Below are 27,159 nucleotides of genomic sequence, written 5' to 3' on the forward strand. Positions count from 1 at the left end.
CTTGACCCTCTTCTGCGGTCGCCTCAGTCCTGATGGTGATGTGGGCGCCGACTTGGTCACCTGTGACTCGGGAACGTGTTGTCCTCGTCTTCGTCACCCCTGAGTGGAACCAGTGGAGGACGGATCCTACTGGGGCAGGGGCAGCAGTGAGGTTTGCTGGAGGGAGAGTGAGTGGCGCAGGGTTGAATGAGGCAGCCGGGGGGGGGGGGTGGGGGGGTGGGAATCCAGCGGGTGCCAGGTCCCGGAGGGAGACTGTGTCTCGGCGCCCGTCGGAGTGAGCCACGTAGGCGTACTGCGGGTTCGCGTGTAGGAGGTGGACTCTTTCAACCAAGGGGTCCGACTTATGGGGCCGCACGTGCTTCCGAAGGAGGACGGGTCTAGGAACTGTCAGCCTTGTTGGGAGCGAGACCACGGAGGTGTACTTCCAGGGGAAGGCAAACACACGTTCGTGAGGGGTCTCGTTAGTTGCGGTGCAGAGGAGCGACCGGATGGAGTGGAGCGTGTCGGGGAGGACCTCCTGCCAGCGGGAGACCAGGAGATTTTTAGACCGCAGGGCCAGAAGGACAGCCTTCCAGACCGTCCCGTTCTCTCTCTCTGCCTGCCCGTTTCGCCGGGGGTTGTAGCTGGTCGTCCTGCTTGAGGCGATGCCCTAGCTGAGCAGGAACTGACGTAGCTCATCACTCATAAAAGAGGATCCCCGATCACTGTAAATATAGGTGGGGAAACCGAACAGAGTGAAGATACTGTGGAAGGCTTTACTTACTGTGGCAGAAGACATATCGGGGCATGGGATGGCGAAAGGGAACTGGGAGTACTCGTCAATCACGTTCAGAAAGTACATGTTGCGATCGGTGGAGGGGAGGGGCCCTTTGAAGTCCACGCTGAGGCGTTCAAAAGGGCGCGAGTCCTTCATCAGGTGCACGCAATCTGGCCGGTAGAAGTGCGGCTTGCACTCTGCGCAGACCTGGCAGTCTCTGGTGACGGTCCTGACCTCCTCAGTGGAGTAGGGCAGGTTGCGGGCCTTGACGAAATGTAAGAACCGGGTGACCCCCGGGTGGCAGAGGTCATAGTGGAGAGCCCGGAGTCGGTCCACTTGTGCGCTGGCACATGTACCGCGGGTTAGGGCGTCAGGGGGCTCGTTGAGCTTCCCCGGGCGATACAAAATCTCGTAATTATAGGTGGAGAGCTCGATCCTCCACTTCAAGGTTTTTGATCTTGCCCCGCTGTGAGTTATTGAACATGAAGGCAACCGATCGTTGGTCAGTGAGGAGAGTGAATCTCCTGCCGGCTAGGTAATGCCTCCAATGTCGCATAGCTTCCACAGTGGCTTGGGCCTCCTTTTCGACAGAGGAGTGCCGAATTTCGGAGGCATGGAGGGTGCGGGAAAAGAAGGCCACGGGCCTGCCCGCCTGGTTGAGGGTGGCGGCCAGAGCTACGTCCAATGCATCGCTCTCGATCTGAAAGGGGAGGGACTCGACGACCGCGTGCATCGTGGCCTTGGCGATGTCCGCCTTGATGCGGTTGAAGGCCTGGCGGGCCTCAGCCGTCAGGGAAAAATCTGTGGACTGAATGAGTGGGCGGGCCTTGTCTGCATAATTAGGGACCCACTGGGCATAGTAGGAGAAAAACCTCAGGCATTGTCTCAGGGCCTTGGGGTAGTGGGAAAGTGGGAGCTCCATGAGGGGGCGCATGCGGTCGGGGTCGGGCCCTAGAACTCCATTTTCCACGACATAGCCAAGGATGGCTAAGCGGTTGGTGGGGAACACGCATTTCTCCTTATTGTACGTGAGATTAAGGAGTTTGGCGGTCTGGAGGAATTTTTGGAGGTTTGCGTCGTGGTCCTGCTGATCGTGGCTGCAGATGGTGACGTTATCTAGGTACGGGAAGGTGGCCCGCAGTCCGTACCGGTCAACCATTCGGTCAATCTCTCGCTGGAAGACCGAGACTCCATTAGTGACGCCAAAGGGAACCCTAAGGAAGTGATAGAGGCGGCCATCTGCTTTGAACGCAGTGTATTGGCGGTCCTCCGGGCGGATGGGGAGCTGGTGGTAGGCGGACTTCAGGTCCACTGTGGAAAAGACCCGATACTGCGCAATCTGATTGACCATGTCAGATATGCGTGGGAGGGGGTACGCGTCTAGCTGCGTGTACCGATTGAAGATCTGACTGTAGTCAATGACCATCCTGTGCTTCTCCCCAGTCTTTACTACTATCATTTGAACTCTCCAGGGGCTGTTGCTGGCCTCAATGACCCCTTCCCGCAGAAGCCGTTGGATCTCTGACCTGATGAAGGTCCTGTCCTGGGCACTGTACTGTCTGCTCCTGGTGGCGACGGGTTTGCAATCCGGGGTGAAGTTTGCAAACAGGGAAGGTGGGTTGGCCTTCAGGGTGGTGAGACCGCATACGGTGAGGGGGGGTAGGGGTCCGCCGAATTTTAAGGTTAAGCTTTGGAGATGGCACTGAAAATCCAGGCCGAGTAACAGGGCAGTGCAGAGGTGGGGGAGGATGTCGAGCCAGAAGCTGCTAAACTCTACGCCTTGGACAGTGAGGGTCGCGATGCAGTACCCCCGGATTTCAACGGAATGGGATCCGGAGGCCAGGGAGATTTTCTGGGTGACTGGGTGTACTGGGAGGGAGCAGCGCCTTACCGTAGTTGGGTGGATGAGGCTCTCCGTGCTCCCGGAGTCAAAAAGGCATGTTGTCTCGTGCTCATCGATCTTCACTGTTGTTGTTGCGGTCGCGAGGTTGTGGAGCTGGGACTGGTCCAGTGATCGAGGCGAGCTGCGGCAGATGCTGGGAGGCCCCGGGCTGGTCAGCGGTGGTGGAGGTAGCGGCAGGCGATGAACGGCCAGACGAGCAGGGGTCCTGAGACGTCGCCCAAAATGGCGCCGAAGATGGCGGCCCCCACGGGGCACACATGGCGGAAGGCATCAAAGATGGCGGCGTCCACGGGCTGCACGTGGTTTGCAGTGAAGAATATGGCAGTGCCCACGGGCTACACGTGGCTGGCAATGAGGAAGATGGCGGCGCCCCTGGGTCGCACGTGGGGGGTGCAGGAATGCCAGGCCTGGAAACAGCGGCGACCGACCGGGCCTAGCAAACAGAAACAAAGTGCCCCTTCTTCCCGCATCCATTGCAGGTCGCGCTCTGCGCCGGGCAGCGCTGCCTGGGGTGTTTGTTCTGCCCGCAAAAATAGCACTTGGGCCCGCCAGGGTTGGCTGGCTGCCGCGCGGCGCAGGCCTGCGGTGAGCTGGAGTCGGCAGCTGGTGGGGCCCACGATGGTGCCGCGCGGTCGGGGGCGTATGCCTGGACGTTACGGGAGGCCACTTCTATCGAGTTAGCGAGCTGCCTAGTTCCTGCAAGATCAAGCGTACCCCCTTCCAGTAGCCGCTGGCAGACGTACGTAGACCTTATGCCCATATTGAAAGCGTCTCAAATTAAAAGTTGTATGTGCTGGACTGCCAAAACTGCCTGGCAGTCACAGTTCCTACCTAGAATGTGCAGGGCACGCCAGAAATCGTCCAGAGACTCCCCGGAGAGTTGCTGTCTCGTGGCCAGGTGGTGCCTGATTTACTGGTTGAACGTAATGTCCCTTCAGGAGCTCCATCGCTTCGGAGTAAGTGGGCACATCCCGGATGAGAGGAAAAATGTCAGGGCTCACCCGTGAATAAAGGACTTGGAGCTTGTGCGAGTCCGAGGGTTCCTCAGCGGATGTTCGGAGGTAGCTTTTGAAGCAGGCTAGCCAGTGCTCAAAGGCGGACGTAGCGTTGGCTGCTTGAGTGCTCAGCTGCAGGCGATCAGGCTTGATGCGGAGACCCATTGTTTTAAAAACCTTTGCTCAATAAATTGAAGCACTATCAATTACCACAAAGGCGAGAGTAGTGGAATAATCGAGGCTTTATTGAGCAAAGATGTTGTGCCTCCTGTCGCTGGAACCAGAATGGCTGCAGCACCGGCGAGCACACACATTTATACGCCGCCTACTGGGCGGAGCCAGCAGGCAGGGATTTACCCATGTCCCTCTACTATACGGCCGTACTATAATACATGTAATACTACTTAGTGGTGACTACCACAGAAACACAAAATGAGAAAATTCTGCCGCATGGCGCAAATTACATAATGTCCGCAAAATATCATGAGATAGCAAAAACAGGATTTGAGTTGGCCAGATTTCAGAATGCGATCTTCCCGGGCCCTCCCTTATAATGTGATCGATTCACCCCAAGGAAGGCCGCAAACCTGATTTGTATAAATTTGAATGCCTTATAATGTAGAGATTAAAGTCGAATCTTTATGTCTCATTGAATCTTCCCACCCACCAGATGCCAGGATAGGGGTGAACATACAGGGTTCAAGGATAAATTCTTGGCTGCATGGGATAGAGAGGGACTATGTCTGCATAAGTGCCAGACCCCAGCACCTGTCATAGAAGACCCATTAGCCCCCAAGGTGGGCAGAACTTCCAGGTGATCCTGCCCATGAGGGATGGGATAACCATAGAAACCCGCTGTTAGAATCCTCATTTACGAAGAGACTAAGGAAGATGACAACCAGACAGGCGGCCAGAAGCGACTCTGAAGGGGGCGAGGGCATTGAGTGTGGCGGTTATGCTATGGAGATCGAACGACATCTGAGATGTGTGTGAGCGGTAGCCACCAGGTAAAGTGTAGGACTGGCTGCTTCCAATACCAGGAGGCCAATGAGTGTGGGGGGTACTGAGGTTAAGCGGCTGCGACACCAACTTGCCTGTCTCTCTCTGTCTCATCCTTTGCAGCTTACCGAGAGATATCAGAATGGAACCAGTGGAGCGGGCAATTCTTCTTTTTACAGCAGTGGAGCAGCACAGACTCCAGCATCAACAAACGGTGGCACCCAGGTAACACCCAGCGGCTGAAAACCAGGGAGCCGCAGGGTAGGCTAAAGGGCCGGAGACCTCACCAGCCAAACAGGGGGTTTGAAGGCGAAGGAGACCGAAGCTATACAGGACTCGTCTGTCCTTCATGGAGCTGTCGAACAGCATGTGACGTAGGAGACTCCACCTCACCAGGGAGACAGTGGGGTACCTGTGCCACATTCTCCCCAGCTTGGTGTCATGTGGAAGTGGAGGATACCCGCTCCCTTTGCCCGTGAAGTTCATAGCAGCCCTCAACTTCCATGTGGCAGCTTTGTTCCAGGGCTCCATGGGTGACCTGTGTGGCATTTCAGACATGTGCTCAGAAAGTGCATTTGTGGGTTCACGGGCAGCACGGTGGCTCAGTTGTTAGCACTGCTGCCTCATGGTGCCAGAGACCCGGGTTCAATTCCAGCCTTGGGTGACTGTGTGTAGTTTGCACTTTCTCCCCGTGTCTGCATGGGTTTCGTCCGGGTACTCTGGTTTCCTCCAACAGTCCAAAGAAGTGTAGGTTAGGTGGATTGGTGATCCTAAATTGCTCCTTAGTGTCCAGGAATCTCCAGGTTGGGTAGGGTTATGGGGTTACAGTGATAGGGTGTCAGAGTGGGCCAGGTAGGGTGCTGTTTCAGAGGGTCGGTGCAGACTCGAAGAGCTGATTGGCCTCCTTCTGTACTGTAGGTATTCTATGGTTCTATGGGTGCACTCTATGCAAGGGCATTGGACTTCATCCATTTTGACCTGGACCAGGCCCAGCAAGATGAGAGGGTTGCGGGATACAGCACCACAGCTGGTCTGCCATTGGTGCAAGCGGGGATTGACTGGACCCATGTTACTCTACGTGCCCCATGGCATCAAGAAGTCCTGTTCTTCAACAGGAAGAGGTTCCACTCCCTTAATGCACAGCTGGTGTGTGACCACTAGATGAGGTTCATGCACATTTGTGCACGTTTTCTAGGGAGCGTGCATGACAGCATCACCTTTGCAAATTCATAGAATTTTCGAGGGACACCCAGGCTGCAGGAATAGGTTGTTGGGGACAAATGTCTTGGGGATGACGCCAGTGCAGAGTCCTGAGGCTGAAGCAGAAGCCCGCTACAACGAGGCCCACAGTGTCACCTGGTGTGTGCTGGAGCAGTGCATTGGGCTCCTCAAGATGCTCTTCTGCTGCGTTGACAGATCTGTTGAGGCCCATCAGTATAGTCCCCAGAGGGTCTCTCGTATCATGGTGTTCTGCTGTGCCCTGCATAACCTGGCTCAGCAGCAGGGCGACAACCTTACTGATGAAGACCTGGAAGAGTGGAACGTCTCCTTGTTTGACGAGGAAGTCATAGAATAGAACCGTAGAATTGCTACAGTGCAGAAGGAGGCTATTCGGCACATTGAGTCTGTACCGACCCTCTGTAACCTAGGCCCATTTCCCCGCCCTGTCCCTGTAACCCCATAACCTCACCTAACCTACACAGCTTTGGACACTAAGGGACAATTTAACATGGCCAATCCACCTAACCCTCACATCTTTGGACTATGGGAGGAAACCGGAGCACCCGGAGGAAACCCACACAGACATGGGGAGAACGTGCAAACTCCACACACATTAGCAATAAGAACAAAATTGCAGGAATGCAGGGCAAGTGCAGGGGAGTGAGACTCATGAGTTGCTCAGAGAGCTGGCACAGATACAATGCGGAGAATGGCCTCCTCCATGGAGCTGTCTCCATTCTTTGATTCTATATGAACACCAGGAAGAAAGCACATTTCAGTAGGAAGTGTTTGGGAAAGTAATGATATAACATTTCACATGTAAATAAGATTGTATATTTCAAAATGATAAGAAATTAAGTGAGCTGCACTGCACTAATTTTTCGGTCTAATCAAATTAAATTAACATGTGCTTCTTTACATGTAAAAGTAAAACCATGGATATGCTCACTACTGCATGAAACAACAAGAACATCAGACAATAAAAGGCACAGTTTGAAAGAAATTAATACATTTAATGTAAAAGTATATATCCCTTAGATTACAAAGAAACTTCTTGGGCTTGGGCAGATTTCATTATTTGAAGGATTTGTTTTGAGGTCCTACTTTGGAAGTGACAGAGCACACACAGAATGTGGTGCAATGCTAAAAACTGAACTTCAGAATATTTGCTGGGTGGAGCTCAGAGGTGAAGAGCAGTTGCTGCTTTCTTACCAGCGATGTCAGCCTATTAATGACAGAGCTAATTATCTGCCAATTGTGGCCAACTAAATTGCACTAAGTGATGCAACACTATCGGCTCAGAATTTCCTTGACGTGATTTACACTGTGTGCATTCTTTCTTCAAAAAGTGGCGCATCTGCCACTGGCTTTTAGAAGGAGAAACACAAAATGTTCCTGGTTTTGATAAGTTGCACAGCCATTGGTGCAAGCATTGATGTAAAACTGGTTTAAATCTGGTTCAAGCAGCTGAACAAGTAGGAAAATTCCACACAGCCTGCCAATTGCACTGTTCAGTCCTTGCTATTTATCAGCATTTCTTGGCTCTTTCCACCCCATCCCAAACAACCTTGCTGCATGTCTTATTAATAATTACATTATAGTTGGACAGATTTATGAATATTCAAGTGCCATCTGTGCTCAGAAGGCAGCAGGAAATGGCAACAAGCCTTAAGATCAAATGGCAACTTCATTAAGAGCTCCAAGCCCTTCTTGGGGACTTTGAAGGAAGTATAAACCAAATCTTGAGTGTGAGTAATACCAAATCACCCAGAGTTGTCACTTATGCCAGCTGGAGGAAGGCAGCATGGCAGCGACTGCCAACTCTCTCACTCCAGAGCTGCAAGATGTTCTTCATTCTTAACAGGGCAGGCAAGGCAACACGGCACATCTGTTCCTTGATTTGATTGCCCCTCTTGGAAACCACCACACTTATCACCATCTTGAAACTACACTTCCACAACCAACCCTTCAGAATGATATCTGCCTCAGGGTAATTCAGTTCTCTACGCTGGATCACAGTTACAGAGCTCCAGTAAAACACTACCGCTTCAAAAAACTCTGAAACCTCTTCCTCCACTTCAACATAATCACACTCCCCACCTGTTACCATGCTTCTCCCATGCCAATTTTCATAAATTCTTTAATTGCCAACCTTACTTTTATTTACTTGTCACCTTGCAGGAGAATTTGGCACACAATAGCTGTCAAAAGCAGATCACCTGGAATGGTTTCTCACCATTAAACATCTCAATCCCTCAATGGCAATGCCAGCAAGCCTGAGGACTGGGAGAAATTTAAAATTCAACATTATGGGCAGTACGGTAGCACAGTGGTTAGCACTGTTGCTTCACAGCTCCAGGGTCCTAGGTTCAATGTTCTAAAAGTGGCCACTGTTGGTAGTCCTCTGGGGTCTATGCAGAAGTTTGCTCCGAATCAGATAATTAGCATGGGATGAGGTTCTCAGGGATGGGTTACCGCCCGACATAGGGACCAGGGTTTGGTGGGTGGCCTCCCCATTGATTGAATACCTGCGGCTGCAGTATGAGACCTTAAGTGGCCCTTAGGGCCTCAATTGGTTTCCAAGATGGAAGCTGTCTACCAGCTGTCCCAGCTGGCATTTAATAGGAGGGGAATGGGAAGGTGGTGGCATTTCCATCCCACACCCTCCTGCCTGAGCACACAAACTCCCCCAACCTCTGAACTCACCTCCAGCTGGCAGGTGGCATTAAATGCTGCCCTTGGTATCTTCCCACAGCCAAGAACTTATGATGGACAATCCACATTTGGCCTGGACATAATTCATTTATGAGTGTTACATTCCATTCACTGCTCCTATAAAGTTAAATTGCTGTTTGTGGGACCTTGCTATGCACAAAACTGACTGCCGTGTTTCCAAAATTACAATAATAACTACATTTCAAAAATGCTTCATTGGCATTAAGCCCTTTGGGGTATTCTGAGGTTGTGATAGGAATCATATAAATGCAAAGTGTTTCTTTCTCATTCTTAATTCATGGAGTCTGGCTGTGTTTAGAAAATCCTGAATTATACGCTCAAGTTTATCAGCATACTTGTTACACCTTTAAATGTTTTATAAATAAAGTGAATTTGTTTTGAAATCTATATTAAGTGAAGGCACGGATTGTGAAAATTCTAATTCAGATATGCGGTGACAAGCCGTGAAGGTGAGACTCCAATACAGATAAAATGCGTACTGGGTCTAGCATTGCTGATGTGAACTTCTAAACTGGGTATTAATTGAGGGCAATTAAAATAAAAGGCAGGCTGTTCTAAATTTGTCAGCATTTTAAGCTGACACTAAGCAGTTAAAGAACCTATTTTAATAGAAATGTTCATTCACTTATTTTAAATATGCTACTATGCTGATACTTAATCGAAAGAATGGACTTGGGAATTTTATATGACTCAATTAAACTATCATCAACATGTGCCTTGTAGTCTCATGCATTCTTATCTTTCAGGCCTGAACTTGAACATTGCTGAAGAGACATGTTGCCAAAACCTTTACTCTCACGGTAGCACAGTGGTTAGCACAGTTGCTTCACAGCTCCATGGACCCAGGTTCGATTCCCGGCTTGGGTCACTGTCTGTGCGGAGTCTGCATGTTCTCCCTGTGTCTATGTGCGTTTCCTCTGGGTGCTCTGGTTTCCTCCCACAGTCCAAAGCTGTGCAGGTTAGGTGGATTGGCCATGCTAAATTGCCCTTAGTGTCCAGAAAGGGTAGGTGGGGTTACTGGATTATAGGGATAGGGTGGAGGTGTGGGCTTAAGTAGGTGCAGACTCGATGGGCTGAATAGTCTCCTTCTGCACTGTAAATTCTATGATTCTATGAAGCAGAGGAGAACAAAGGATTTAATTCGGAAGGGGAAAAGAAAATAGAGTAAGCTTACAGAAAACATAAAAACTGACTGCAAAATGTTCTATAGATATTTGAAGAGAAAAACACTGGTGAAGACAAATGTAGGTCCCTTACAGTGAGAATCAGGTGAATTCATAATGGGCAACAACGAGATGGCAGACCAGTTGAACAAATACTTTGAATCTGTCTTCACTAAGGAGGACACAAATGCCCTTCTGGAAATATTAGGGGACAGAGGGTCTAGTATGAAGGAGGAACTGAAGGAAATACTTCTTAGTCAGGAAATTATACTGGGAAAATTGATAGGATTAAAACCTGATAAGTCCCCAGGGCCTGATGTTCTGCCTCCCAGAGTGCTTAAGGAAGTGGCCCTAGAAACAGTGGACACAATGGTGATAATTTTCCATCATTATACAGACTCTGGACGAGTTCCAATGAATTGGAGGGTAGCTAATGTAACGCCACATTTTTAAAAAGGATGTGGAGATACTGCCGTTGGACACCGTTGGACCTTTAAAAAAGGAGGGAGAGAGAAAATGGGCAATTATAGACCGGTTCGCCTGACATTGATGGTGGAGAAACTGCTGGAGTCAATTATTAGGGATGAAATAACTGAGCATTTGCAAAGTGGAAAGCATAGGATCAGTCCAAGTCAGCATGGATTCACTAAAGGGGAATCATGCTTGACAAATCTGGAAATGTTTGAGGATGTGACCAGTAACGTGGACAAGTGAACCAGTGGATGCTGTGCATCTAGACTTTCAAAAGGCTTTTGACAAGAAATTAGTGAGCAAAATTAAAGCTCATGGTATTGAGGGTAATGTATTGATGTGGATAGAGAACTGGTTGGCAGACAGGAAGCAGAGAGTGGGAATAAATGGGTCCTTTTCAGAGTGGCAGGCAGTGACTAGTGGTGTATTGTAGGATTCAGTGCTGGGACCCCAGCTGTTCACAATATACATTAATGACTTGGACGAAGGAATTGCATGCAATATCTCCACATTTGCAGACGACACTAAGCTGGGTGGCAGTGTGTGCAGTGAGGAGGATGCAAAGAGGCTGCAGGGTGATTTGGACAGGGTGGGGGAGTGGGCAAATACTTGGCAAATGCAATATAATGTGAGGTTATCCACTTTGGTGGCAAAAACAGGAAGGCAGATCATTATCGGAATGGTGGCAGTTTAGGAAAATGGGAAGTGCAACGAGACCTGGGTGTCATGATGGAACAGTCGCTGAAGGTTGGCATGTAGGTACAGCAGGCAGTGAGGAAAGCTAATGGCATGCTGATTTCATAGCGAGGGTATTTGAGTATCGGAATAGGGATGTCTTGCTTCAGTTATACAGGGCATTGATGAGGCCACAGCTTGAGTATTGTATGCAGTTTTGATCTCCGAGTTTCAGGAAGGACATTCTTGCTATGGAGTGTCCAGCGAAGGTTCACCAGACTAATTCCCAGGATGACAGGACTGACAAATGAAGAAAGACTGGATCGACTGGGCTTGTACTCACTGGAGTTCAGAAGAATGAGAGGGGATCTTATAGAAACATATAAAATCCTGATGGAACTGGACGGACTAGATGCGGGAAGAATGTTCCTGATGTTGGGGACATCCAAAACCAGGGATCACAGCCTAAGAATAAGGGGTAAGCCATTCAGGACGGAGATGAGGAAGAACTTCTTTTCTCACAGAGTTGTGAACTTGTGTAATTCTCCACCACAGGAAGCTGTTGGGGCCAGTTTGTTGGATATATTCAAGAGGGAGCTGGACATGGCCTTTGCGGCTAAAGGGATCAAGGGGTGGGAGAGAGTGGGATACTGAATTTGCATGATCAGCCATGATCATATTGAATGGTGGTGCAGGCTCGAAGGGCTGAATGGCCTACTCCTGCACCTATTTTCTATGTTTTTATGTAACCTGTGGGTCGGCATTCAGCTTTTGTCACAGGATAGGCTGGCAGCATTTACTGACCGAGCACCTGGTATCCCAATGCAGCACCCACATACCCACAAACTTGCATTCCCTTTCTGTGCTGCCATAATCTCAAAGGATTTATGCTCATTTACCCCTCTCTTCAATGCTTCTTTTTTCCAAAGCCCCCACAACAAAGGATAACACAGTTAAAATAATGATGGGAAGAAGCTGAGGAGGACAAAGTCATGTGGGTGGCTACACTGCAGGATACTGTTAGGACATCAGCACATGCCAGGCCACCTGCCGTCTCCCTCAGAGCACCAGCCAATAGAATGTGTGAGGTGATGCAGCTGCTCAAAAGCAGCCTCCAGAGACCACAGGCACCAGCAGGATTATCCTGGGAGCCAACTGCCATGGGCAAGGACGATGTTAGTTCCTTCTCATTTGAGCAGCATGAGGAGAGTTCCTGCAGTTCTGGGCTTCATGGGACATCTAGGAAAAACATGAGAACAGGTGGCACGAGGGAATGCAGTGCAAGAAGAAATTCAATGATCTCATACAAGCAGTCAAGGCCAGTGAATGCATTATGAAATGTTATAACCCTACAAACTGCATCACTAACCTCATATACTTGCTCAATTCAAAACACCTTCATTACTCACCTATCAAGAATCTCTATTAAACAGGCTTCATATATCTCACATTCATAACATCACCTCACCCTCACACCTTTTACACTGTTGCAAGCCTCAGTCACATATCTCACAGCTTATTTAATTACTAGCTATTCAACTGTGGCAGCAACATCGCCCAAACACATTGCATTCACACTCACTGGCACACTTCTCTCTCCCTTGCCAGACATGGTGGCCTGCATTAATTGGCAGCGGCAGCTAACCAGTGATGGACAGACAAGGCTGAATGTCCTCAGCCCATGAAGTACCTGAAACCAATGGAGTGACTGCCGGTGGTGGGACTGGAACCAAGAAAATGGTGTGTTCCTGTCTCGTCCACTTTCACATCATCCTTATCTCACAATGTGTTATGATTCACAATCTGCAGATGGTGCAACCGTGCACTTTTTGCTTTCCTCCTCCTTGCTTCTCCTCAACCCCGCCATTGTGCCTTAATGCTTTAAGATATACAAGTGCTGGCTGGCCTGCTAGGGTGTGAAAGGCTGAGGTCCGAGACGAAGAAGAGATTTATGAGGAAGATGCACTGTCACTGGATCTGACAATTACAGCCACTAGTTCTGACATTGGCATTGTTTATAATTTAGAGAGTGTCATAGAGGAGGAATCTGGACACAGTGAGACACCAGGCACGAGCGACCTGCAGCCAGGGCATCAAGAAAGGTCTGCATAGATGCCAGCTCAATGGAGGGTGAGCTCACATCCGCATTCTGCTGCAGTGGATTCAGATGAGGACAGAAAAAGGACGATACACACATAGATGCTTGGTATATTGGCTTACAGAAACCCTGTTACCATTATCAAGAAACACGGAGTGGTCTGGCTCCAACTTGGCACAGGGCTTTGTACAGATGTTGGAGTCCATCTTCTCCAGTATGGGAGTGGTGACCAACTCATGGAACACCTGTGGATCTGAAATAATGTCTGAAAACCCAGCATCCATTGCAACAGTCTGAGCTCATGATACCACATTGTGCTGCTATGCAAGTTCAGGCTGCTGCAGATACTTGTTGTCCAGAGAGGTTTTGCAGAGTCTCACAGCACAGTCTAGTCTTCAGTCCTCCAACACGTCACTAGGATTGCTGAGGTGCTGCCTCAGGGAAATGGCAGTGGCTTCATGAAGCCCAAATTCGCTCCCTTCTTAAGGGTGACATCACTAGTCTTCCCACCACTGTCACTTTCTCTTGCTGTTGCCCGTCAGTTAGCTAGTCAGCCCAGAATTTTGCCATGCTTGCCGAGGTCTTTCTGTCCAAAACAAGGCCTTCAAGCCCCCCGAGCTGTTTGTGATCCTCCTCAGCAAGATTTGCTGCAGTCTCTACCAAGTGAAAATCATGCCTCCCACCAGCCATACTGCAACTACTGGAGCGATGTAGGGACACTAGACCAGGCAAAGGACATTGTAAGAGAGGCAGTAAGTAGTGATTAGTTGAATTTTGTTGGAATATTGGATTTCCTTTGGATAAAATTGATACACAATGATTTTTTTGTGTTGGGTTTCATTTCAAGAATTTAACCAAGAGAGTGCTCTGATCGTCCGAGTCTGAGGGATGGTAAGATGTGGGACTTTTGCTTGAACTGGATCCAGGTTTGTATTTGTCACAACCAGAGTTAAATTAGGCAACCCATTATTATAATAAGTTCCAGGGCTCGGTTTCTGACACGCCTCAAGCTTCGCAAAAATGGGCCATAACTAATTTCTTCCTTTCCATACGTATGTTATTTTCTCTACACTCTGCGCCATAAAGCTGGAGGGAATTAGTTTCCACTCATTATTCCCCACATAATTGGCGGTAATTTTCAACTGGGTGGCATGGTGGCACAGAGGTTAGCACTGTTACCTCACAGTGCCAGCGTCCCGGGTTCAATTCCAGCCTTGGGTCACTGTCTGTGTGGAGTTTGTCCCCGTGTCTGCGTGGGTTTCCTTGGGTGCTCCGGTTTCCTCCCACGGTCCAAAGATGATAAATTGCCCCTTACTGCCCAAAGATATGTAGGTTAGGTGGAGTTATGGGGCCTAGGTTGGTTGCTCTTTCAGAGAGTTGGTGCAAATTTGATGGGCCAAATGACCTCCTCTGCACTGTAGGGATTTTGTGACCAGACCAGGATTGTAAAGGACCATAATAAATTAAGCCATACCCTTCTAAATCATTTACAGGCAGTGGGATGGGAAAGTAATGGTCGGTAAGTCCACCCTCCGTGGCATAGACAGATTTTTGGGATGGGGACTCTCCTGCTCCATTTTATGTTCTTGGAGTGTCCCAAATCAGGTAGAATCCCAAAGGAACAAATTAACCTCAGTCATCACTGCTGTTGCTAAGAAATGCTTTTTTCAGTTGCACATCTTCCTTGACCACAATATGCATCCAATCTTATTCGACATCACTCTGATCATCCACCTGTGCGCGCCACATTGAATGAGCCAAAGTGACTCATTTCTGGTTGTTAATTGAAACTGTTCAAATTTCCACTGCAATTGTCCATTGGACCAATTAAAAGCAGTGGATATTGTACTCCATTAATAGCTTAGCCTAACCAGAATATGGTCGGTCACTTTTCAGCAACTTACCGGTATTCCTGTTAAACAAACCAACTACCTCTCTTTCCCTCAGGGTGTCAGTCTCAAGTCACCATCTCCTCCTCTTGCTGTCAAAACCAATGTGGACCATTGAGGCTCAATGAGTCTGGAGTGAGTTAACTCGTTATTGGTGGGGTGGGAGGGGAGCTTCTTCTTCTCCAACACTGGTGTGCATATACAGGCTCTCTGCCAAACTTTCATCATGGAGCAGGAGAAATCTCAAGGAAAATTACTCCGATTTTCTACATTTGAAATAGATAAGGAGCCACAATATTCCACAGGGTCTCTTGACTGGCTTTAAATCATCCCTTCAATACCTGCAGCTTTTGTTCATTTTTAAAAAATGTTTGTATAAATTTGTTTCAAAACATAACGTTAAAACATAGCTTATTCTCAAATCATATCCATCAAGAAAAACTGTTGAAAAGTCACCAAACATGAAAGTCCCTTTGCATAAATTTCAGCTGGCTATTGCTAGATTACAATTCTAGCAATTTAATGACAATTTAATTCACAACCTTTATTTTTACCATCAATATGGATGCATTCCAAACCCTCCAATTATCAATAAATCACCTAAACAGACTTCCCTGTTTGACTTCTGGAAACATCTTACTTATGCCTCCAAAGAGAATCTCTGTATATGAGAAAAAGCATACTGTTTTGTAAATGTCTTTGTCTGGAGGCGAACACTTAGAATTTTTAGCGCTGAAGATAACACAAATATAACCTATTAATGTCAAATACTTAGATGCAATACATTTGAATGTTTACTGATATGTCAGCCCTGTAATCTGTGTCTTGTTAATTGGTTGATGAGCATAGTGTAATTAACTTTGTGTTTTTTCGGTATTTCCCCCTAATTATTTATTTTAAATGCAATATATTGTTTTTATGTTTCATGGAGTCGCTCAAGACACCAATTACCATGTCAGCTATGTCAGAAATACCACTTCCGACCAATCAGGAATGATTACATTTTTAAAATCAGGAAGCCAAGTTGAAGGGCCATGGCCTTCAATGTTGAAGGTAGGTAGGAGGCGATGACAGGTGAAGTTAGCTCAAGACCATAAGTCAAGAAGTAATTCCGAGGTATATGATACTAACCTCATTGTCCCTGTGACTGTGAAAATATTTTTAACCTTGGTATTCTCCAGTCCTGGTCACTCGCCATTGGTCAGTGAACATAGGGCTGATTTGTGAAGCACTTCAATGGTGATTCAAAATTCAGATTATGTTGTTTTGTAATATCTGTTATTATCATTGAGAAGAAATTTTATGAATTCTATAATTCTAACAGGGTGCAATTTATCTAATATAATCTACTGTCGTTTTTTCTGGAAGGAGGACATTTCTGCAAGGACTGAGGTGGGGTGGCGGGGGAACAGTTAACCCAGTTGGCTAGATACTAATGCCAATAGCAGGGGTTTCAGCTTGCACTTCAGCTCAGGTAGACTCAAGGCCTTCCTTCTTGTCCTGCCTGTAGTTGGAAAATCACGGCACTTTTTTGTGGTTTGGTAAATAATTGCCAAAGACCTTCCTTGAGTCAGAGAATTCAAGAAAAAGAATGAGATTTTCTGCACAAAAGGTGGTCAAATTTACAATATTATTGAGAAAAATGAAGAGGGTTTATCGCCGAAGAGACAGACTATATCTCAATTTTGAGTAAAAACAGATAGAACATAGATATCTCTCAATGGATTAATATTATTCTTTAAATTGAATGGAATAATGAAAGCACAGTTTTGTACATGCTGCAAAGCAAAAGTGCTGACCTTATCATTTCTAGAACATATGTCCTGAGTTACTTCTGCACTAAGAAAAAATGTGATGCATCAAGCCTAATATTTTGGGTATTGTTAAAACATTTCTACACCAAATCCACAAAATATCAGCAACTTCAATACATATTTCAAATAGATTTCATTGCTTCTTTCTCTTTCTCTACAAGCACCTATTGAACACTATCATAACTGAATTATTTAGAGCATCTCTGGGCGCGATTTAACAGACATGAAACAGAGTCCCGTGTTGGGCACCTTTAACCAGGTGTTTCCTCGCACTGGTGGTGTTGAGAATGATCCCACTATTAAACGGGACTCTGCTTCAGTTCTCAGCCTTGGCGAGGAATGCCTTGCCAAGACCAAACTTAGTCCCATTTTCTGCACTACCATAGCCTCTGCATCCTCCCCCCCCACCCAGCTCACCAATTAAGGAGTCATCGAATCCCCTGCATCACACCTCATAAGGGCAGGGCATCCCCGGGCCAGATCCCCAGCAAGGGCGAGATGACACCTGGGCACATTGGCACTGCCAGCCTTGCACACTGGCAGTGCCCCTGCCAACCTTGCAGTGCCACTCGCGCACCCTGGCATTGTCGCGATTCGAGGCCGGTTAATAGAATCATAGAATTTACAGTGCAGAACGAGGCCATTTGGCCCATCGGGACTCCCCTGGCTCTTGGAAAGAGCACCCTCCTTAAGCCCATGCCTCCATTTATCCTCGTAACCCAGTAACCTCACCTAATCCATTGGACACTAAGAGGCAATTTTGCATGGCCAATCCACCTAACCTGCACATCTTTGGACTATGGGAGGAAACCAGAGCACGCGGAAGAAACCCACTCAGACACGGGGAGATAGTGCAAACTCCACACAGATAGTCACCCGAGACTGGAATTAATCTCGGGAGAAGCCTCTCGCGAGATTTACCGGCCTGCACCCTTCCCGAATTGGGTGCACGGGGCTGATAGATCGTGCCCCTTCTTTTTCACTCAGTATTATCAGTCTCATTGATATTTCCAGCCATTGTGAGGCAACTCCTTTCTTTCCATTTCAGAAAACTTGCTGCAGTTCACAATAATTCTTTCCAATACTTTATCAGGAACTCGATGCACGGGTCACGTCCAAGTCCCAACCCTGTGCCATGTCTGCATTGTTGGCACAATGCTATTTTGAAATACATATCTACTAATTAGGTTGGATATAAGCTCAGTGCCCAATTAGTGGCACCAGGCACCGCATGGCAGTGGGAACTGGCTCTAGATTGCAATATTGCCAGGCAGATGGCACCAATGACAGACTAACTGTTGTTTTTCAGATTGGAGTAGGCAGAATGACAGAAGGCCAGCAGTCTCATGGTGCACGCGAGTGGCTAAATGATCACCTGGTTCGAAAAACCCTGGGTGGGATTCTCCGTCGGCGGGATCCTCAGATCCGGCAGTGCACTTACTCCAGAGGATTTCCCAACGGTGTGGGGATCCCCATTGGCCGGCTGCCGGGAGCGAGGATCCCGCTGCTGGCAGGGGCACATCGCTCCAGAAAAAGGGTCGGTGGGATGGAGAATCCTGCCCCCTGTTTTTTCATTACTTTTATTCAATGGCCACATCACACGGTGGCTCTCCAATAGATGAGCACTTATGTGCACCAGATTGTTGGTTTTTCTGGTCTCTACTTGAAAAACCTCATTCTGGCTCTCTTCGTCCCATTAACAAACTCTTAAGGGAGCTTGGAGGAGATCAGGTGTCCAGCACCCCGCCATCGCTTTGAAAGTAGCAGCGTGTTCTGGAGGTTTTGGAAGATTGACATGCCATCTGACAACACCATTTTCAAAATGCACCCACACCCAACCTCATTCCTTCAGGCGTTTGAAAATCAAACCAATATAACTTTTCACAGAGGTCCTGTGCTTGCTACATTTTAGCAATTGTGCAATAGGCACAATAATTGACAAATAAGGTATGAACTACATATTATATACATGCGAGCATTGCATTTGTGTGTAATAGAAGATATGTATAATCTCTATACATTTCTTGTGTACTGGTATAAATGTTAGTTCACAGAATGATAAGAGGTACCAAATATTCTAAATTCACACAAATAAAACAATCAAAATTCACACTAGCATGGCTGTGCTGTGACTTTATTTCCTCCACCAGTGATCTCTTTTGAAAGAAGAAATTGTCATGCCAAAATCCTTAAAACGCAAGCAATGAATAATACTTGTCTATGGAGTTGTGTCCAGTCAATTGAGTGTCATTGGGCTTTGGAAGTTCTGTCAGCTATGTGTGCTGTGACTCACATAGTGATTGACGCAAATTCAATATCTTAATAATCCATCCTATTGCCCAATGGGTATCGAAACGTAAATTGTTGTTTGATAGTAGAGAATTTGAATACTGCTGAAAAGAGAAACATGTTGCTGAAGTTTTTTGCCTTGCATGCATCAGAACAAATGCAAGAATTTCAAATTTCAAATGATCACAACTGCCACTTTTGGACCCGGAAAGTGCCTCGTCTACTGTGAATTGCATTGGAAAGGCGAAATATCACACAAATTTGGACAACAGGTTAAGGAACTTGATTCACACCTTTTATTCAAACCTACTCCTCTTTTAAATTTCCAAAACGTTTGGGGAGCATATTCCCTGTTGCTTTGCTCATGGTAATGCTGCAGCCAATGCAAGTCAAACTTCCAGCCAATCAGCACCCTTTTCTCCTGTAATATAAATTGCTGTGATCATTTGAAATTTGCCATTCTTGCATTTATTCTGATGGGTGTAAGATTAAAAACTATATTGACACCTCTCTTTTTTCAACAAAATACAAATTAATTTCCATGATTGTAAAAGAAGATTCTAGACTGAAGAGTCCTTTCTGCAATAAACAGCCGATTTGTTAATATTCTCAGGTCGAATTTCTTTGACTATTTTAACATGGGGCGAGATTCTCCGACCCCCCCTGCCGGGTCGGAGAATCGCCGGGGCCTGGCATGAATCCCGCCTCCGCCGGTTGCCGAATTCTCCACCACCGGATATTCGGCGGGGGCGGAAATCGTGCCGCGTCGGTTGGCGGGCCACCCCCCGCGATTCTCCGGCCCGGATGGGCCGAAGTCCCGCTGCTAAAATGCCTGTCCCGCCTGCGTAAATTAAACCACCTACCTTACCGGTGGGACAAGGCGGCGCGGGCGGGCTCCGGGGTCCTAGGGGGGGCGCGGGGCGATCTGGCCCCGGGGGGTGCCCCCACAATGGCCTGGCCCGCGATCGGGGCCCACCGAATCGCGGGCGGGCCTGTGCCGTGGGGGCACACTTTCCCTTCCACCTTCGCCACGGTCTCCACCATGGCGGAGGCGGAAGAGGCTCTCTCCACTGTGCATGCGCGGGAATGCCGTCAGCGGCCACTAACGCTCCCGCGCATGCGCCGCCCGGAGATGTCATTTCCGCGCCAGCTGGCGGGGCACCAAAGGATTTTTCCGCCAACTGGCGGGGCGGAAATTCGTCCAGCGCCGACCTACCCCCTTAAGGTTGGGGCTTGGCCCCCAAAAATGCGGGCGGCGCGATGCCCGACTGATTTGCGCCGTTTTGGGCGCCAGTTGGCGGACATCACGCCGCTTCTGGAGAATTTCGCCCAAGGTTTTTAATTTGGTTAAAAAATCAGTTCAAAGTCATCAACTAGTTAAAGTTCAGTTGACTGTCTTAAATTAATTATAATTATAAGCACAAAGGAAGGATAAGGCCTTTGTGAATATGAACACCTCTCACAAGGGTTAGGTTTACAAAGAGAATCAAATTGGCTGTGTACATGGAACAGAGTAAATTTCAGTGAGTCCCATTTGGAAAAAGATCAAATTGAAAAGATTAATTTTGATAACTATGAAATGTCAAGCAGCAAGATAAAAAGAGAGTTTGTAACTGGATATGAAGATGTTCAATTTGCAACTGGACTGACATGCTTGGTCAATGGGCAGAAGATAAATTTATAAAAGTAAAGTAACACTTCATGGACAACTAATTTAGGCCCAGAGTTGAACAGCAGGCAACTGATGCTGCAGGATGCTGATCAGATAAATTATTGTTGCAACAAAACATATTTAAATTAAAAGCATCTGGTTTTATGTTACAGGTGTGGACACAAATTGGATAACTTGATAATTGAACAAACATGTCAGATATACAGGCTACTCAAATTTCCTTGGCTGCTAGATACTGTAACAAAGATATTTCACATATCTTCCTGGGAAAACTGTTGGAATTATGAACACACAAGACCTTTCCATCCATTGTGTAGCCAATACACCAAATCAGAAATCCTAGCCAACATTGATGGAAGTGTGAATCAGTAGCTAGTTCGTTTAATCGTTAATTTCACAATCTTCTGTAACATTGAGACACTTGAAATGTTTGCTGGATCAGAGGCAGATTAAGGATTAAATTATATTTTTGACTTGATGGATTTTTCAATTCAGATACCACCAATGAGGTTTGCTTCTTGAATCTGACGGATTGCACTTCGTATTATGAAAGGATCTGAAGCCAGACGAAAGACCGATGTCAGTTGTATAAAACTTTATTTTTCTGGCATCGAGTTTAGTTGGTAGAATTCATCATAGCAAATTCATCACTACCAAATAAATGTCAGCAACTAAATTGTAATTATTATAGTAAAATATTAAGGTACAAATGTTTAATAAAGCGAAGAAGCTTTATTAAATTTTCTCCTTCCTATTTTTAGGACTGGAAAGTTACAACTAGGGCAGTGATTTTTCAGGCTGATGAGGGTCTCGTCCACCGGTCAGGGATCTAGCAGAGAACTGGGGAGGCCCGACAGCCCAAAAAGTGCCACTGGTGGGCCGTCCCCGCAATTCAGGTCCCCAGCAGTGGACAACTTGCTGTGGAGAGCTGCTCTGCTGGTTGCTCCTCATGCCACCAATGCCAGCAGAAGTGGTGGCTGCTGGTGGCAATGCATTCACCAGACGCCAAGGATCATCAGGGATCCCCAAGCCAAAAGTGAACGAGGGCAGGATAGGGGATGCAGGGTGATAGTCATGGGAGGGGTACTGGGGATGGGGGTTGGTGGTCAGAGGCAAGAGGAAAGGGTAGCTTTCAGGAGCCACCTGCCAGGCCCTTCAATTGGATACCAAGTACCTACCAACGGGGAATCAGCTCCTCGCCTCCCCCCCACTCCCCATGGAGTCTACTGGCAAATCTAACAGTGTGTGCTGAACGGCCTTACCAAGGACATGGAAGAGCCATATTGGCTCCATTTAATCCCAAATCCATAGCTAAATTGCAGCCTTCTCAGGAAAGTGGGTGACAACTGGCTCATTAATTGAGCCTAATTGAAATTGCGGCAGTAAGGAATCCCATGCCAGCCTCTTCTGCCCTCCTATTGAGTTGTCACAAGGAGACTTGATGTGGGTCCTCTCCCATGGTTAAGTAGGCCTGCTTGAGGTGTTTCCCATTACAACATTAAATCCAGCCCTAGTTTTCTGGCAATGACACATTATGGTCAGCCACCATGAGCCAGGGCCTGATTTTCTTTCCCGCTTTGTGGGGAACTACATTGCCTCTCCATGGACATGAATTCATATTGTGTAATTCTCCAGAAAAACTGTTAGTACAATACCCATCATCGGGTTGCCACAAACTTTGATAAATATCATCCCGATCACTCTTCACTTGAAACGTCCTCTCCTGTCCCTTGAAAGCTCCAAAGTTATTGAGATAGTTTAAGTATCCAATGAGTGATGGTACAGCTCACCAGCTGACTGCCCAATGGTATTAGTGGCTGATTGAGTCCATTGTGAGTGCAAGACTTCATTATCATGGTGCCAATAGGCTGCTGGTGCCAAACGGCATCAATGCAGCTCACTATATATAGCTCTGGGTCAGCCCAATGACATGCAGTCCAGTAGGTATTGACGCAGCCAGGTTGGCAACTGCCCTCATTCTTCAGTTGAAACTGGCGCCTGCTCCTATTGCTCTACATAAAATAATTATAGACTTCAGAGGGTGGGAGTTCCGCGCAACCCATTGTGTGTTTCACAGCGGCAGAGGTGGCTCGTCAAAGGCCGGCAGTAGGATCTTCTGGTCCTGTCGGTGAATGGGGTTTCCTGTTGAATGCACCCCTTGCCACCAGGAAACTATGAGGCGCCAGGAAGTTCCCCCCCCCCGAGTTTTCGGATCTCCTTGATTGTACTTCTGAGTAAAACAAATGTATACCGAGAACAAAATTACATGTTGGACTATATGTTGTACATAATAAATGGTTTTGGACCCTACAACTGTGTGTTCGACATTCATCTAAGCTTGAGGACGTTAAACTCGTGACATAACCCTAAAGTCAACGAAAGATAAATAACCTCGCTGAAATTTTTAAAACAAAACATTCATGATTTTCCTGCAAGTATCAAAAAGAATCGCAAGCAGGCACTTCTAAACTCACCAGATGGAGCATCCAGACACATTCTGGCCTCCCATGTTTGTATTTTGTCTTCTGTAATATTTTGTACTGGATTATTGCAAAAGATTTTGTGACAAACCGAGAACTCTCATTGATATGTTGCCTTAGTGCATTAAAGCAGAATGCTTCACAAGAACACTTAGACAAAAGAATTGACTGAACCATCAGAGATATTGAGGCAGGTGATAAAAGGCTTGGTCAGAGAGGTAGGTTTGAAAGTTTAGGGAGGGAATTTCAGAGCTTAGACCCTAGACAGCTAAAGGCCTGGCTACCAATGGCTGGGGGAGGGAGTGGGGCTGTAAATTGGAGGATGTACAAGAGATCAGAGTTAGAGGAACACAGCTAACAAACCATGATTGGCTCTCATAAATCAAACAGTCATAATAGTTGGGTTATTTACTTTCTTGTCATTGCTCTGAAAACAAAATGCTAAATTTAGTAACCTTAGTTTTGTTTGCAATTAAAGCAGAATTATAGAACCTACCAAGTATTGCCAGCACCATGGTACCTTTAAGCACTTCCATGGAGCCTGAGCAGACAAAATAGATGGCCTGTAATGCATCTCCCTGTCGAAGGAGGTACTCGCCTGGAGCACAGAAAGAGGTTTTGATGTGCAGGGAGAGCGACCTAAGGCAGCCACGGCTGGCAGAGGCAAACAGAGAAAGTTGTAGAATTTCCTTGTTCAAGTGCATAGTGATGTCTGACCTCAGCTCATCTGGAAAATCCTTTAAAAGCTATGGAAATGATAAGAGTTAATACATGTTGAAATAATTAATGATGGAGCTGACTGGAGAAGAGCAGGAAGGAGGTTCTGAAAACTCCTCATGAAATAATAATTGCAAATATTATTTAAAATGATTCAAATAGTAAAATCTAGCAGATATCTATAATAATCATTATCATCAGCAGTGTCAGTTAATGGAAATTAGCTAATTGTATGAAGCAATGTTCACAGTTTTCAGAATATTTTAAGGCTAAGATAACCATTAATGACAGCAAGAAATAATTAGGTGGAAGATAAATGAACTGAGATGCATTAGAGAATCTCCTCATGGAATCCAACTTTTATCCTTCGATAAAACAATGAACAGTATGGTATAAATTCTAACAGGACAGTATACAACTATTCAGTTAATGCTTCTTTAATATCAACAAACACATGCTTCTTTATCAAAAGGTCTTCTCAGGAAGATTGCATTCATTTTGAACGCATACATGTATAGAGTGCATAGACTAAATAGATAAACCAGATAGATGAGAATCTAATCAGCCATTAGTACAGCCATTAGCTGAGCATTAAAAGTACTTATTGAGCTACAACACAAATATACAGTAATCTTTTCACCTTTAAAAGCAGCAACTCTGTTCCCTCAGAATGAGAAAGAGTTGCTCCACTGTCAGTGATTGTTAGCCTTTTCATTTTTAATTTTCTCTTTGATTTTCTCACCGTGCTGAAAACAATTAATTTTGAGGAATGTACCTTTGGCATGTATAGCCCTGAGGGGCACCATCACCTTCTTGTGAAGGTAGGCACTTTCAACTGATAAAATTAGCAGTGACAGATACATTTATTTGTGCAAGACAGAGAAGAGGAAGTAAAAAGCGACATTTATACTGTGCCTCATCTCAGCCCTCGGGAAATTCCAAAGCATTTCACAATTAATTAATTACTTTTGAAGTGCAGTCACTGTTGTTATGATGGCAAAAATAACTCTGTGGTGTTAACAACAGAGATCCAATATAACCACGTATCATAGTATAGCATAGATGCGTAAACCATTATGAATATGTTTTTAAATGCAAGTTGCGCCATGGCACTGTGATATAGAAAGTTTGGGATAATGCCAAAAACACAATTGAAGTTCTTACAATCAGACAATGCATTCATGCTGCAGAACTGTGCTCTGTACACCAATTAAAACTATTCAAAATAGATAATAAGTGATGGTTGAAATTGTGTTTCAAGGTTATAACACGCAGAGTTGGTGAATAATGCCATAAACCACAAGAAAAAAGCTTAAGTGGTTTATTCAATCAAACAAATCTGAATAATATGTTACATCCTTGAATACATTCGCAGATTTGCAGTCATTTTTTAAAAAATGGACGATGTTTAATATGTTATTTTGTTCTTAGTTTTTCAATGGCATCCATAACTTTCATAAGTGACACCAATGTCCCCGCTGCCAGAATTAGTACTGCTAGCTTTGTGGTTGGACTGTGCCATGTTGTGCCAGGGAGGAGTGGGAGATTCCAACATTAGACAGGAGATTTCACTAGGAAAGAAACACGTCCATGTTCCATTCCTGTGACAAATGGACAATGTTTTAAAACTGGACACTTTGTTTGACTAGGTTGCAACTCTTCCCTCTCTATATTTAAACAACTCTACCATTACATGTCTACCAAGCATTCGGATAACTAACTACAGTTTTTTTTAATGATACATAGATATATTCTCACAGAAAGAAAAAGATATGGATAAAAATAGTGACATTGACTAAAACTGAATCAACACTTAGAAAAAATGATATATATAGCAGGGCTGGAAAAGAAAACGGAAACATTTATTATCCAGTACACCTACAACTATTTCTAAGACTGTGCAAATTATTTTGAAATGTGGTCACTTATCTATTGACTGCTGGAGTTAAACTCTCAGAGTAAACTCTTTATATTAATTGTGATCTGGAGGTTAAAATTGGGGATTGTTAATAGGAATAAACTATACAATTAAGTTGGTAAATCTGGACAATTTTGCTATTTTATCCTAATGTGTAAGAGTTACTAAATCTTCACTCTGGCATCACGTTGTAGACATGCTTTCAATTCATTTATAACACTGGTGCACTGCCCTTTAACCATTTACTTTAAATAACATTAGAGGAGAAATTGAATTATGCTGCACTTAACAGCAGGACAAGTGCTGGATTGGGGAAAGAACTAGGAACCAGGACTAAAATATTGTATCTTCAAGTTCTTATATACTGTTGTGTTGGAACTGCATTTGCTGTTATATGTCCATCATGAGTAAAGAAAACAAGTGGGAATTCAAAGTGCTCATTGTATTAAAGTTACCACAGAGACAGATTTAGCATTAATGCAGAGCAATTTTTCACATTCAACCTAAAATAACAATTATATGTTATCTGTACACCACTGAATTTTACTCTCTTTCACATAACTACAACTTGCATGCTTGAGTTGTGTTTAGGTTGTTAAGTGGCTTGTTAAAAACAAATTAAGGTTTACTCATGCATTTGATGCAGTTGTTAGATTTACTGAAATTGTGCAAACATTATGGCTGAAAGGATCTGAGTAAAGGGATTGTGGTCCCCACAGCGGGCCAGAAAATTGGGAGCAAGCCTTCCTACGACGGTTTTAGGACGCTCCGATCCAATGGGTGCCAATCAGGCAGCTAACGGGCTTCCACTAGGGATCCTAATAAGAGAGCTGGCAACTCACAAGTCCCAGCAGTGCAATGGGGGTAGTGGCTATTGTTGGGACTCTAACATGTCAGAAGAAGCAGCAAGGATGCCACCCGTATAAAGGTCAGGGTCCTTGGAGTCAGGCAGCCCCAGACAAGGTGGGAGTTTGAGTTGTTGAGGGTGGGGGGGTTTCCGTGGGGGAAGCATCTTTGTGACCCACAACATGCTCAACTAGGAAAGGTCACCCCCAACAGCCCACGGGAGGTTATAAGTTTTTATTTTACTTGACGGTATACCAACGCAGCAGAGTGACCCCTACCACTGGTACAAAATGCCAGTGGTGATGGGAAGAGGCCCTTAAGTGACCCTTAATTGGGCACTTAAGGGGCTCAATTGGTCTCTGGTGGGAAGGCGCCCCTACCTTCCCCACTGCTGATAAAATTCCATTGCGTTGGATAGTTGACAGGAACTACAGACCCCGCTTTCCTTTTCCAGTTCGAGGATAAACACCCCACCCCCCTCACCGCAACCACCCAACCTCTCCTCAGGGTTGCATT

General features: G+C 46.1%; 1 protein-coding gene across 1 annotated transcript in view; it reads right to left on the reverse strand.

Annotated features, from left to right (window-relative positions):
• The window catches only part of kcnh8 (potassium voltage-gated channel, subfamily H (eag-related), member 8), a 674,720-nt gene that overhangs the window by 142,720 nt on the left and 504,841 nt on the right, over positions 1-27,159 (reverse strand). The window contains exon 10 of the mRNA XM_072508746.1: positions 23,659-23,908. Within this exon, the coding sequence (XP_072364847.1) occupies positions 23,659-23,908 (250 nt within the window). The remainder of the gene's footprint in view (positions 1-23,658; positions 23,909-27,159) is intronic.

Source organism: Scyliorhinus torazame, chromosome 6 (genome assembly GCF_047496885.1).
Source record: "Scyliorhinus torazame isolate Kashiwa2021f chromosome 6, sScyTor2.1, whole genome shotgun sequence".
Taxonomy (NCBI): domain Eukaryota; kingdom Metazoa; phylum Chordata; class Chondrichthyes; order Carcharhiniformes; family Scyliorhinidae; genus Scyliorhinus; species Scyliorhinus torazame.